The 13,701-nt window shown below is 36.0% G+C and overlaps 1 protein-coding gene and 2 pseudogenes across 25 annotated transcripts in view; 2 read left to right on the forward strand and 1 right to left on the reverse strand.

Moving 5' to 3' along the window:
• DMD (dystrophin) overlaps positions 1 to 13,701 on the reverse strand; it is a 2,611,869-nt gene that overhangs the window by 1,152,949 nt on the left and 1,445,219 nt on the right. For all 25 annotated transcript variants that reach the window (XM_021079543.2, XM_085006422.1, XM_085006420.1 and 22 more), the window contains 1 exon segment: positions 12,085 to 12,232. In XM_021079543.2, coding sequence (XP_020935202.1) covers positions 12,085 to 12,232 — 148 coding nt within the window.
• On the forward strand, positions 7,182 to 7,752 carry LOC110257713 (adaptin ear-binding coat-associated protein 1 pseudogene; annotated as a pseudogene).
• LOC110257832 (transcription initiation factor TFIID subunit 13 pseudogene) lies at positions 7,749 to 8,178 on the forward strand (annotated as a pseudogene).

Genomic DNA, 13,701 nt, shown 5'->3' on the forward strand with positions numbered 1-13,701 from the left:
TTCTGCAGCTATTAAAAGAGCTAAAGGATCTGGGATTTGAATGCAAACTTTCTGAATGTGGCTTCCAACATCTAAGTCAGTCTTTTAAACTTGTACTAGGTCTAATGTGGCATGTCAATACTTTTGTGGGTGATAAAATTTTGCATATGCACTCAATTACTGTTTCTTAATGAATATTTAAGAGATACATAAATAATTGAGTTTACTAACAAAGCAATTTCTAGTGGCATGTAACATGACTAATATTTTCTCATGTAAAAAATGTGATGTTTTTAAAGAGATTACCCATAGTGGCATGACATATTTTTTGGAATATCTTGAAAAATATTAATTCATATATTAAATTTTATTATTCACTTGTGATGGAGAAAAATAGTTGAGTGCCATGAAACGAGACAATCCTGGTATTGGCAGTCACTTTATTTTGAATTACCACCCCATGTGTCAATAGGACAATTTTCGAGTTAAAAAGATAAATAAAATGCAGTTTGATAGAAGATGATATAAACCAGTTTATTTTTATTTTTATTTATTTTTTGGTTTTGGCATATGGAAGTCCCCAGGCTAGGGGTCAAATTGGAGCTACAGCTGCTGACCTCCACCACAGCCACAGCAATGCAGCATCCGAGTTGATCTGCAGCCTACACCACAGATCAGAGCAGTGCCAGATCCTTTAACCCAGTAAGCAAGGCCGAGGGTAAAACCTTCATCCCCATGGATACTAGTCAGGTTCGTTACCACTGAGCCACAATGGGAACTCCTAGACAAGCTTAAAAAATGTACCCATTTATTTTTTTATTTCATATATAGAGATGATATCTTTGCTGAAAATTATCCATATGTGACTTTAAACTCCAGTGTATCCCCCTATATGTTTGTTTAGCATACGGGCTGATGGATGATTTTCCTTAAAGTGATCATTACTTATTCACAGCAACAAATATGTCTGCTGCCAAAAGGCACCATCTACATTCTATTTCTTAATGGACAAGGGATTAATCCCAACAAATATACAAATTTCTCATGCAGCTTTATATTTTTAAAAAATGGGCAGAAGATCTAAATAGCCACTTCTCCAAAGAAGATAGGCAGATAGCCAAAAAAAAAAAAGATACTCAACATCACTAATTATTAGAGAAATGCAAATCAAAACTACAATGAGGTATCACTTCACATCAGTCAGAATGGCTATCATCAAAAGGTCTACAAGCAAAATGTTGGAGAGGGTGTGGAGAACCCTCCTACACTGTTGGTGGGAAAGTAAATTGGTGCAACCACTATGGAGGACAGTATGGAGGTTCCTTAAAAAACTAAATATAGAACTATCATATGATCCAGCATTCCTACTTCACATCATATATCCAGAAAAAAACATAATTTGACCCACCAGAGGGATTAAAATCAGCTCCACCTACAAATTGGCAGGCATCAGCCCCTCCCATCAGGAAGACTAAGCAAGCCCCCACACTGACTTTAGCAACAAGGTGGGCAGACACCAGAAGTAAGAAAGGCTACAAGTCTATTATCTATAAAAGGTCACCACACCAAAAACCTAAAAAAAATGAAAAGACAGAGAACTATAACTCAGATGAGGGAGAAAGGAAAAATCCCAGAAAATCAGCTAAGCAATGGGGAGATTCTTAGCCTCCAGGAAAAAGACTTTAGATTGATGATGCTGAAAATGATGCAAGACATTGGAAATAAACTGGAGGCGAAGATGGATAACTTAGAGGAAACACTGAGCAAAGAGATACAAGATATATAACATAAACAAGGAGAGATGCAAAATACAGTAACTGAAATAAAAAATTCAGGAGAAGCAGCTAACAGCAGAATACAGGAGGCAGAAGAACGAATAAGTGAGGTGGAGGACAGATTAGTAGAAATTACGGATGCAGAACAGAAAAGAGGAGAAAGATTGAAAACAAATGAAGAGAGCCTCAAAGAACTCTGGGACAATGTTAAATGCACCAACATCCATATCATAGGGGTGCCAGAAGGAGAAGAGAGAGAGAGAAGGGGACAGAAAAATATATTCCAAGAGATAATAACCGAAAACTTCCCTAACATGGGGAAGGAACCACTCACTCAAATCCAAGAAGAACAAGTACCATATAAAATAAACCCAAGGAGGAATACCATGAGACACATATTAATCAAAAGGACCAAAACTAAAGACAAAGAGAAAATGTTGAAAGCAGCTAGCAAAAATAAACAGGTAACATACAAGGGAACCCTCATAAGGTTATCAGCAGATTTTTCAGCAGAAACTCTGCAGGCCAGAAGGGAGTGGCATGATATACTTAATGTGATGAAAGGAAAAAACCTCCAACCAAGATTACTTTACCCAGCAAGGCTCTCATTCAGACTTGAAGCAGAAAGCAAAACCTTCACAGAGAAGCAAAAGCTTAGAGAATTCAGCAACACTAAACCAGCTACACAACAAATACTAAAGGAACTTCTCTAGGCAGAAAAGAAAAGACAGCAACAGGAAACAAAAATAACACAAATGACGAGGCTCATCAGTAAAGGAATATGTACAGTAAAGATATGAAATCATCCATGCAAAATTATACCATCAAAATCAGAAATCATGAGAAGAGGTGGGTACAAATGCAGGACACTGGATATGAACTTGCAATTAAGAGAACAACAACTTAAAACAATCTCATATACATATAGACTTTTATATCAAAACTTCAGAATAACTGCAAAACCAAAATCTATAAATGATACACAAACAAATGAGAAAAATCAATTCAAATAGAACACTAAAGATAGTCATCAAACCAGAAGGGGAGAGAACAAGAAATGAAGGAAAGACAAAAGAGCAACAAAAACAAATCCAAAGCAATGAATAAAATGGCAATAAAAACATACATATCAATAATTACCTTAAATGTTAATGGATGAAACACCCCAAACAAAAGGCAAGAGATTGCCTGAATGGATACAAAAACAAGACCCATATATATGCTGTCTTCAAGAAACCCACTTCACTTCTAGGGACACATACAAATTGAAAGTGAGAGAATAGAAAAAAATATTTCATGCAAATGGGGATCAAAAGAAAGCTGGAGTAGCAATACTCATATCAGAAAAAGTAGACTGTAAAATGAAGAATGTTTTAAGGCACAAAGAAGGTTATTATGTAATGATCAAAGGATCAATCCAAGAAGAAGATATAACACTTTGAAATATTGGCACACCCAACATAGATTCACCACAATATATAAGGCAACTGCTAACAACCTTAAAGGGACAAATAAAAAAATAACACAATCCTGGGCTACAAATCAACCTCGGTCACATTAAGAAAATTGAAATCATATCAAGCATCTTTTCTGACCACAATGCTATATGACTGGAAATTAATAACAAGAAAAATCTGCAAAAAAAAACCAAGCACGTGAAGACTAAACAACATGCTACTAAACAACCAATGGATCACTGAAGAAATCAAAGAGGAAATTTAAAAATACCTATGAGCAAATTACAACAAAGATAAGACACTCCAAAACCTATGGGATGCAGCAAAAGCTGTTCTAAGAGGAACGTTTACAGCAATACAAGCCCACCTCAGGAAAGAAGAAAAAGCTCAAATAAAGAAGCTAACTTTACATCTAAAGCAGCTTGAGAGAGAAGAACAGAGAAGACCTAAAGTTAGTAGAAGGAAAGAAATCATAAAGATCAGAGCAGAAATCAATGAAATAGAAACAAAGAAATCCATAGAAAAGATCAAAGCAAACCACATGCAACAATACATTAAAAGGATTGTATATCATGATCAAGTGGGATTTATCCCAGGGAGGCAAGGGTTCTTCAATATCCACAAATCAATCAGTGTGATACACCACATTAACAAATGAAGAAGAAAAACCATATGATCCTCTCAACAGACACGGAAAAAGCCTTTGACAAAATCCAACACCCATTTCTGATAAAAACCCTTCAGAAAGTGGGCATAACGGGAACCTACCTCAACATGATAAAGGCCATATATGACAAACCCACAGCGAACATCATTATCAATGGTGAAAAGTTGAAAGAATTCCTGCTGAGATCAGGAACAAGACAAAGATATCTGCTCTCGCCACTAGTCTTCAACATAGTTTTGGAAGCCCTAGCCACAGCAATCAGAGAAGTAAAAGAAATAAAAGGAATCCAAATTGGAAAGGAAGAAGTAAAACTATCACTATTTGCAGATGAAATGATACCATATCTAGAGAATCCTAAAGACCCTACCAGAAAACTGTTAGAGCTCATCCACGAATTTGGCAATGTCGCACAATACAAAAGTAATACACAGAAATCGATGGCATTTCTATACACTAACAATGAAAGAGCAGAAAAAGAAATTAGGCAAGCAATCCTGTTTACCATTGCATCCAAAAGAATAAAATACCCAGGAGTAAACCTACCTAAAGAGACAAAAGACTTGTACTCTGAAAACTATAAAACACTGATGAAAGAAATCAAAGATGACACAAATAGATGGAAAGATATGCCATGCTCCTGGACTGGAAGAGTTACTATTTTCAAAATGACTATACTACCTAAGGCAATCTACAGATTCAATGCAATCCCTATCAAATTACCAAGGACAGTTTTCACAGAACTCAAACAAAGTATTTTAACATTTGTGTGGAAGCACAAAAGACCCAGAATAGTCAAAGACATCCTGAAAAAGAAAAATGGAGCTGGAGGAATCAGGCTCCCAGACTTCAGACTATACTACAAAGCAACTATCATCAAAACCACATGGTACTGTCACAAAGACAGAAATATAGATCAATGGAACAGGATAGAAAGCCCAGAATTAACCCGGTGCACCTACAGTCAACTAGATTAAAGATATAAACAGACAGTTCTACAAAGAAAACATACAGATGGCTGAGAAACACATGAAAGGATGTTCAACATCATTCATTATTAGAGAAATGCAAATCAAAACCACTATGAAGTACCACCTTACCCTGGCCAGAATGGCCATCATCAAAAAGTCTACAAACAATAAGTGCTGGAGAGGGTGTAGAGAAAAAGGAACCCTGTTACACTGGGATTGTTGGGATTATAAATTGGTGCAACCACTGTGGAAAGCAGGATGGAGATTCCTCAGAAAACTAAACATAGAACTCCATTTGATCCAGCAATCCCACTCCTGGGCATCTATCCAGAGAAAACCATGACTGGAAAAGACACATGTACTCTGATGTTCATTGCAGCACTCTTTTCAATAGCCAAGACATGGAAACAACCTAAATGCCCATCGACAGAGGAGTGGATCAAGAAGAGGTGGTACATATATACAATGGAATATTACTCAGCCATTAAAATGAATGAAATACCAGCATTTTTAGCAACATGGATGGACCTAGAAATTATCATGCTAAGTGAATTCAGCCACACAATGAGACACCAACATCAAATGCTTTCACTGACACGTGGAATCGGAAAAAAGGACAGACTGAACTTCTTTGCAGAATAGATGCTGACTCACAGACATTGAAAAACTGATGATCTCTGGAGGAGACAGTTTGGGGGGTGGGTGGATGTACTTGGGTTGTGTGATGGAAATCCTGTAAAATCAGATTGTGATGATCATTATACAACTACAGATGTGATAAATTCATTTGAGTAATAAAAAGAAAAGAAAAGAAAAGAAAAGGAAAGAAAAGAAAAGAAAAGAAAAGAAAAAAGATAACCATAATTTGAAAGGATACATGCACCTGGATATTCATTACAGCACTATTTACAATAGCTGAGACATGGAAGCAACCTAAAATTCCATCGAGAGAGGAATGAATAATGAAGAAGTGGTACATATATACAACAGGATACTATTCAACTGTAAAAATATTGAAATAATGCCATTTGCAGCAACATGGATGGAACTAGGGATTATCATACTGAGTGAAATAAGTCTGAGAAAGACAAACATGCTATCACTTATATGTGGAATATAATAAAAATGATACAAAAGAACTTGGTTATAAAACAGAAGTGAACTCGTAGATTTCGAAACCAATCTTATGATTACTATAGGGGAAACTATATGGGGAAGGAAGGCATTGGAAAGATGGAAATGACATATACTCATTACTGTTTAAAATAAAAATAATTAACAAGAACTTATTGTGCAGCACAGGGAAATCTACTCAATAGTTTGTAATAACCTATTGGGTAAAAAAAAGAATGTACATCAGATACTAACACAACATTGTAAGTCAACTATATACTCCAATAAAAATTTCTAAAAATAAACTCTCATCAAATATTTAAAATCTTGGAGTTCTCGTCATGGTGCAGCAGAAATGAATCTGACTAGGAACCATGAGGTTGCGGGGTCAATCCCTGGCCTTGCTCTGAGTTAAGGATCCAGCATTGCTATGAGCTGTGGTGTAGGTCAGAGACGCAGCTCGGATCTGGCTGCTGTGGCTGTGGTGTAGGCTGGAGACAACAGCTCCTATTTGACCCCTAGCCTGGGAACCTCCATATGCCATGGCTGCGGCCCTAAAAGACAGAAAAGACAAAAAGAAAAATTAAAATCTTTATCTTATTATTAGTCAATCACAATGACAATGACCAAGACAGATGAAATTACCACAGATTCCACCACTCTTATCAATGGAGGTACTTACACTGTCTTTCTAGACCCTTTTTCCGAAACTTACCAAAATGTAAAGATAACCCCAGGTGTTTTATGTGCATGTGTATTTGTGCACCTATGTATATGTGTATGTGTGTGATTTTGGACACTTTTAATCACCAGGTGAAAAATAACTAACTCTTGAGAAGATATGTTATCTCACTCACAGTTCCTTAGCTGGAAAAACTTTTCCCTGGACATCCAGAATTCCTGTTCTTATTTTGTGTATACAATGATTAAATAGTAGGCTAAGTAAAAAACTTAAAAAAAATGGCCATACATTTTTTTAAAAAGGAAGAAAGAACGAATCTAGAGATTAAAGGGAACTTAATAGGCATGGAGAGCAAAGCCAAGACAGCAGCCCAGTCAGAATACAAGGCTTGTCTTGCACATGAAGCTGGATGTCAGTGTCTACTGGATTCTTCCCAGGGCCTCCAATAGTGGCTAAAGGCTGAAACTCAGACCAACCTGCTTAGACTGCTCATCACTTTAAAATCACTGCCTACATCAACTCAAGTATCAAGTATCAGGGATGCTCTCTGCTCAGATACCAGCAGAGGAGACAGTGACAGATTCAAGTTTCTATTTTGTAATCTGGTTCCAGGATGACACTGGACATAGGGCTTTCACTGGCATTTGCTTCATACCTCAGGGTGATGTCTTTGCCTTTAATATTCCTTTGCAAAATTACTTCAAGTAGGTAAGGCAGGTATCTGAGATATACAAAGAATCTCAGGAAATGGCCATTCATCCCAAGTTGACTCTGGGCTTCAAGGAAAGACAGATCATCAAGTTAAGTAATGTAAACATTACAACCAAAAGATGACATATGTCTAAGCTCAGGACAGCTTCTGCTTACTCCTAACGCCACTTGGAGACAAAGTCCCTTTCCTCCCTCCATCCTCTGAGACTGCCATTAGCAATCACATCACCCCAACACTCATCCAGATCTAACCATAGAAGCAGTGATGCAGATTTCCTTTTAAGTGGGACACTCCTGCTTCTGTCATGACACCAGCTCCAGTCTCTGAGCAATGACTTGGGGAGACTTTAGCACTGCTTCCAGCTCTGTTCCAAACATGGCACCCCAGCCACACAAATGAGTCCAAGTCTGAATAGCACTGGCAAGACATCAAGGTCAGACCTGAAGAATAAAAATGTTCTTGAAAAGATAGGGAAGAAAAGCCCATCTTTGAGGAAGAAAATAAAGAAAGTGGAGGGGGTGCAGAAGTTAACCTGGTAAAAGACTTTAATTTTTTTAAGAATTACAACATACAATGTAAGGGTTTGGGGATGATCAGAATCCTAATACTTAGCTGGGGGATATTCTTGAAGGCCTTGTCAAAGAGTTCACCACTGAAATCATACAAGGTACCATCAACTGGAAGACAAGGTCAAGTACAAATTAAAGATACCATCTTCTTGATTGGAAAGGATCCAGGGAAGTTTGCTGAGGTTAGAGTCTTGTTTACTATGAATGAAGAACTGAAACTAGAAAAGCATTGATGAAAACCTACTATGGATCTTGACACCTTTTATAATTTCTGAAGCTTCCTTATTTTCTGAAGCAATCATATATAGTAACTGAGTATTTTCTATAGTAAGGTCCTGATCTCTAACCATGTAAATGAAATACGAATAAAAGTTTTTTCATGTCTTTGATTTAAAAAAAAACTTTAAAAACATTATCCAGGATTTCCCATTGTGGCTCAGTAGTAATGAACCCAGCTAGTGTTTATGAGAATGTAGGTTTGATCCCTGGCCTCGCTCAGTGGGTTAAGGATCTGGTGTTGCCATGAGCTATGGTATAGGTCACAGACACGGCCCGGATCCTGTGTTGCTGTGGCTGTGGTATAGACTAGTACCTGCAGCTCTGATTTGACCCCTAGCCTGGGAATTTGCATATACCATAGGTACAGCCAGAAAAAAACTATCCAATTAAGGGAAAATAATTGATAAAATGTTCATCAATTTCAACTACACCTCAGTGTCAAGAAGTGGAGACCTTTAGACATTCTCAAGGCAATTAAAATTATATAGTTTTGGAGTTCCCGTCGTGGCGCAGTGGTTAACAAATCCGACTAGGAACCATGAGGTTGCGGGTTCGGTCCCTGCCCTTGCTCAGTGGGTTAACGATCCGGTGTTGCCGTGAGCTGTGGTGTAGGGTGCAGACGCGGCTCGGATCCCGCGTTGCTGTGGCTCTGGCATAGGCCGGTGGCTACAGCTCCGATTCAACCCCTAGCCTGGGAACCTCCATATGCCGCGGGAGCGGCCCAAGAAATAGCAACAACAACAACAACAAAAAGACAAAAAAGACAAAAAAAAATTATATAGTTTTAAGACTGTATTACTAAAGGATCAAAAGACATCAGAATCATTTGTTTTGGACTTGTGCTTCTGGCCAAGGTGGAGTAACAGGGACCAGACTTAACTTTTTGGCTAAAAGCTTTAAAAAATGAAGAAAATATATGAAACAATTTTTTTAAGACATTGGATACTGGGTAATTAAAGACAGTGATCTCTGAGAAATTAGAAACAAATGAGGTGAGCCCTACAATTGTCCCAGCTTTCTGTCTGGACAGAGTTCCAAGCTATGACAAAAGACAAAGTCATTCTCACAAAACCAGAAAGTCTCCTTGAATTAAGAAGATGGAGCCGAGACTCCAAGGAGACCAAAGTGACTAGAGTCACAGGGCAGAGAACCAGAGAGTAGACAGATTTGCAGAGAATAAACACTGGAGATCTGCAGAGAGCTCCCTTCCTGTCTTCAGATGGAGTCCCAATCTGTTCCTATATGAGAAGAAACTACCAATGTCTAGGGAAAGAACTAAACAAAAGGAATAAAGAGAACAATCACCAGAGCTCACATATGACTGGAGATAGTACTTGTTCCTGTCAGCCAAAGTGGAAAATTTCATCATTCACAGGGCATCAAATAGTAGATGGGAATTGATTCAGTAGTAGGTCAAAATTAACCCAAGATTTAGGCTGTTTCTGCTCAAAACTTACAGAGCGTAAAAGGTATACACTCAAAAGATCAAACTGTTCCAAGCAAACTAATTGTTTTCCAGCACAAGGGTCAATATTTATCTGTACAAATATATCAAGCATTCAACAAGTTAAAATTCACATCTGGCTCTGAATCAACAATTACCAATTATCCAAAGAAACAGGAAAACAACATTCATAACAAGGAGAAAAAAAATAATTGAATTTTAACCCAATTACCACATGATAGAATTAGTAGACAAAAGCATTATAACAGTTATTATAATTGTATTCTATATTTTCAAGAAAGACCCATATGTTGAGTAGAGACATGGAAGATGTAAAAAGACCCAAATCATACTTTAAATGTCTTAGGTTAAAAATATATAATAGACCTTAACTACAGATTAGATTATGTAAAAGAATAGGTTAATCAATTTGACAACAGAAATTATGTAAAAATGAATTAGAGAAAAAATAAGGCTGAAAAGAAAAGAACATCAGTGAGTGGCCTAATATATATTATCAGAGTCCCTGAAAAGGAGGGGGCAGAAAAAGATTATTTTTAAATAATGCCTTATAATTTTCTAAATTTGATGAAAAAGAGGGACATACAGATCTAAGAAGCTTAAAAGACCTCTAGGATAAGAAACATGAAGAAAACTATACCAAGGAACATCATAAATCAATTGCTTAATGCCCAAAAGCACTCCCTAATAAACATTCTATATCCATCTCTAAGTGAGATGCCAACCTAAAATATATACCAATATCCATATCAAAAAAACCACGCTCTATGGAGCAGAACGAAGGTATACATATACCTACAATATACTTCCACATTGTTTTATTTTTCATAACATACATATAATATTTTATAATAAAAAGATTAATATATATACCTACCATGAGTCAGATATCTTTGAAAATGGCAAGTGGTTTATAAATCTCCCCAAGAACACTTTATATTTCTTACATTATTTCTGCCTTTAAGTCAGAGGCCTAGAAATGCTGAATTAGCTCAAAATTCACTTTAATGCTATTACAGAATATATTTTATGTATGATAGCAGATTGGGAATCCACAAATTTCATCTATCTTCAATGCCAATGATGATGTGTACAAAAATTTGATTGATATACACATAATTACACAAGATGTTTGAATCATTCATTTTCCATGTTTACATAGCTTATACACAGGTGTTTGAATGGTTTCTTTTTCTTATTTTGCTTTTTAGGCCCACACTAGTGACATGTGGAGGTTCCCAGGCTAGGGGTCGAATAGGAAATACAGTTGCCCGCCTGTGCCACAACCACACAACTGCCAGATCCAAGCCGTGTCTGAAACCTACACCACAGCTCAGGGCAATGTCGGATCCTTAACCTACTGAGCAAGGCCAGGGATCGAATCCACAACCTCATGGTTCCTAGTTGGATTCGTTTCTGATGTGCCATGATGGGAACTCCTTGAATGATTACTTTCTTAATATCAGAAGGCATATTTGCTACGCAAAACCATTTGAGAATGGAGAATTGTAAAGTTGAATATGATATTGCTTTTATGAATCTAGCATTTTGAAATGTCTGGACTATTTAATACATTACCGTTTACTTTCTTCTGTCTTAATCAGTATTTTCTGGCATTAAAAAGCTGACTATAATTCAAATCTACTTGAATGAAAATTGCTACATGAACAATTTGAGCTAAAATATGTTGCAAACATGCTTAAGATTTGGTGTAATAATCACAATATTTTTATACCTAAGCTGTGTATTTTATAACCTAAATTATAACCTGTACAATCCAATTTATCTTTATCTGCATACTCTAAAGACATAACAAGTTGAAATTAAACTATATGCTGGTTATAATCCATATGTTGCATTTCAATTAACAAAAACCATAAAACAGTCAATAAGTACTACCAATTCACTCTGCATCGTTTTGGCCTCTAGACAGTCTCAGAAGGCATTTTGTCAATAGAATGTATATAAATATTTCTATATCACCACAAGTTGTCTATAGGGAAACAGAAATATAATTTTATCATGATGGATATTTCTAGCAACTACATTATTGGTAAGTATACCACAAGTTCTCCTCCTGGACAAAATCCAACATAAGGCAAAAACACACATTGCCCCAAGGCTATAGGACCTCCTGAAGTAAGATTCTTCTCTGAATCAAATATTCATCTACACTTTGCAAATCATCAGTTAAATCAGTCATGTCTAGACTCTCATCCTAACACAAAAAGTCCATCCCAGGGTCTTCCAAAATTCTCATCATGATGAGCTCCAGTATGTATAGTGATGACAGCAACAGTCAGAAATTATAAATTCCCATCATCCTTCTCAACCTGAACTTAAAAGAAGCTAGGTGTCCCTGATGTTGTAGTGAAGATAAAAATTATTTGGAAAAAAAAAGAGATCTCAAAAACTTACCTTAAGATACCATTTGTATTTGGCATGTTCCCAATTTTCAGGAATTTGTGTCTTTTTGAGAAAGTGTTCAGCTTCTGTTAGCCATTGATTAAATATCTTCATATCATAATGAAACCGTCGCCATTTTTCAACAGATCTGTCAAATTTCCTAGAAGTAAAACAGATGGAACAAAAAATAAATGGATTATCTGGATATAGTATATATTTTACTGCATTTACAAAGATATTATTTTGGTATTTTCCCACATTTGTAATCAAGATAAAACATGAATCTCAATTAACAGAACTAATACTGAATAGAAATTAAGATAATAATAATAATAAAATAATAATAATAATAGCATTAGAATAAAAGGTTATAAATTTTCCTTTAAAATTGAACATATTTTGGGATTGAAAACAAGATAGAGACAACTATTATGGGGCATTAGTTTTTTTTCCCCATGATAATATTTAATTTTAATGAAATTTCAGGAATTAAAAATGTATTAACATCTAACACATTATTTTGAAGCTAGATATTAAATTTCAAAATATTTTGGATCAAAATCAAATTATAAAGGCTATCAAGTTTCATTCATGTCTTGACCTTGAAGAGTCTATTTATCAAGATCTTCAAGCATTCAGGATGACAAATGAAACATACACACAGGGTCAGATATAAGACATCTACAAACTAACTGATATACTAGTCTAAAACAGATGGTGACTGTTTTCTTCCTTTATCCTGCTTGTTTCATTGTATCCACTAAAATTTTAAATTGGAATGCTGAAGGAATTTAGTTCCGGGCAATGTGTTAACATCTCATATGAAAAGAATATTGAGAAGGAAATATTTTGTCATGTTCTGGTCACAGAATTGTCTGAGGCAGAAATTATATATCAAGGCTTTAAGTTTACACTAAGGCAGTGACACATAAAAATCACCTGGGAAATTAAAAAAAAAGCAAGCAATAAAAACCTGATTTTAAGTCCAAATCTAGACCAATGAAATCAGTTATTTTTGGAGGTAAGATCCTAGTGTTGGTATTTTGAAAAGCACCCAAGTGATGCTAATGTACAGTTAAGGTGAAAAAAAATACTATGTATCGTAAGTTTTAAAGTCTTACGGGGCTTATGATCTACTGGGTCTCCCAGGTCCTATCCAAACAGCTATTTACCAGCAGGAAACAAAAGCCATTCTGAAGATCCCTGGCTATGGGGCTGCCTCAAACACAGTAATCTGTTAAAGTTCTCTGAATTCTACTCTTAAAACACAATGGATTATAATTTTGAATATCTTGACTCTTCTCAGATCTTGACCTCCATTTAGAATCTTTAAATAATGACACGATTCTCTACTATGTTATTATTATAACTATTTAGAATTCACATTTATTAAACAGTTAATATGTACTAGCCGCTGGGCTCTGTGCTTTTGTAGATCCCACTCCATTGACTCCTACAATACCCCTTGCAACATAACGAATATTATTCCCATTTTCCACTGTGGAAACTAAGATGCTAAGTTACCAAAAGGTAAATAGATATTAAAAGACAGAGAGGGAATTCTAACTCAAATCTCTTTGTTTCAATGTTGTCTTTACCAACTTACATTAAATTTGATGGGGTTTCCTT

This window comes from Sus scrofa, chromosome X, assembly GCF_054392235.1.
Source record: "Sus scrofa isolate SSC_HxYL_T2T_F1_AM1 chromosome X, Sscrofa_HxYL_maternal_Yorkshire_Landrace_v2.0, whole genome shotgun sequence".
Classification (NCBI taxonomy): Eukaryota; Metazoa; Chordata; class Mammalia; order Artiodactyla; family Suidae; genus Sus; species Sus scrofa.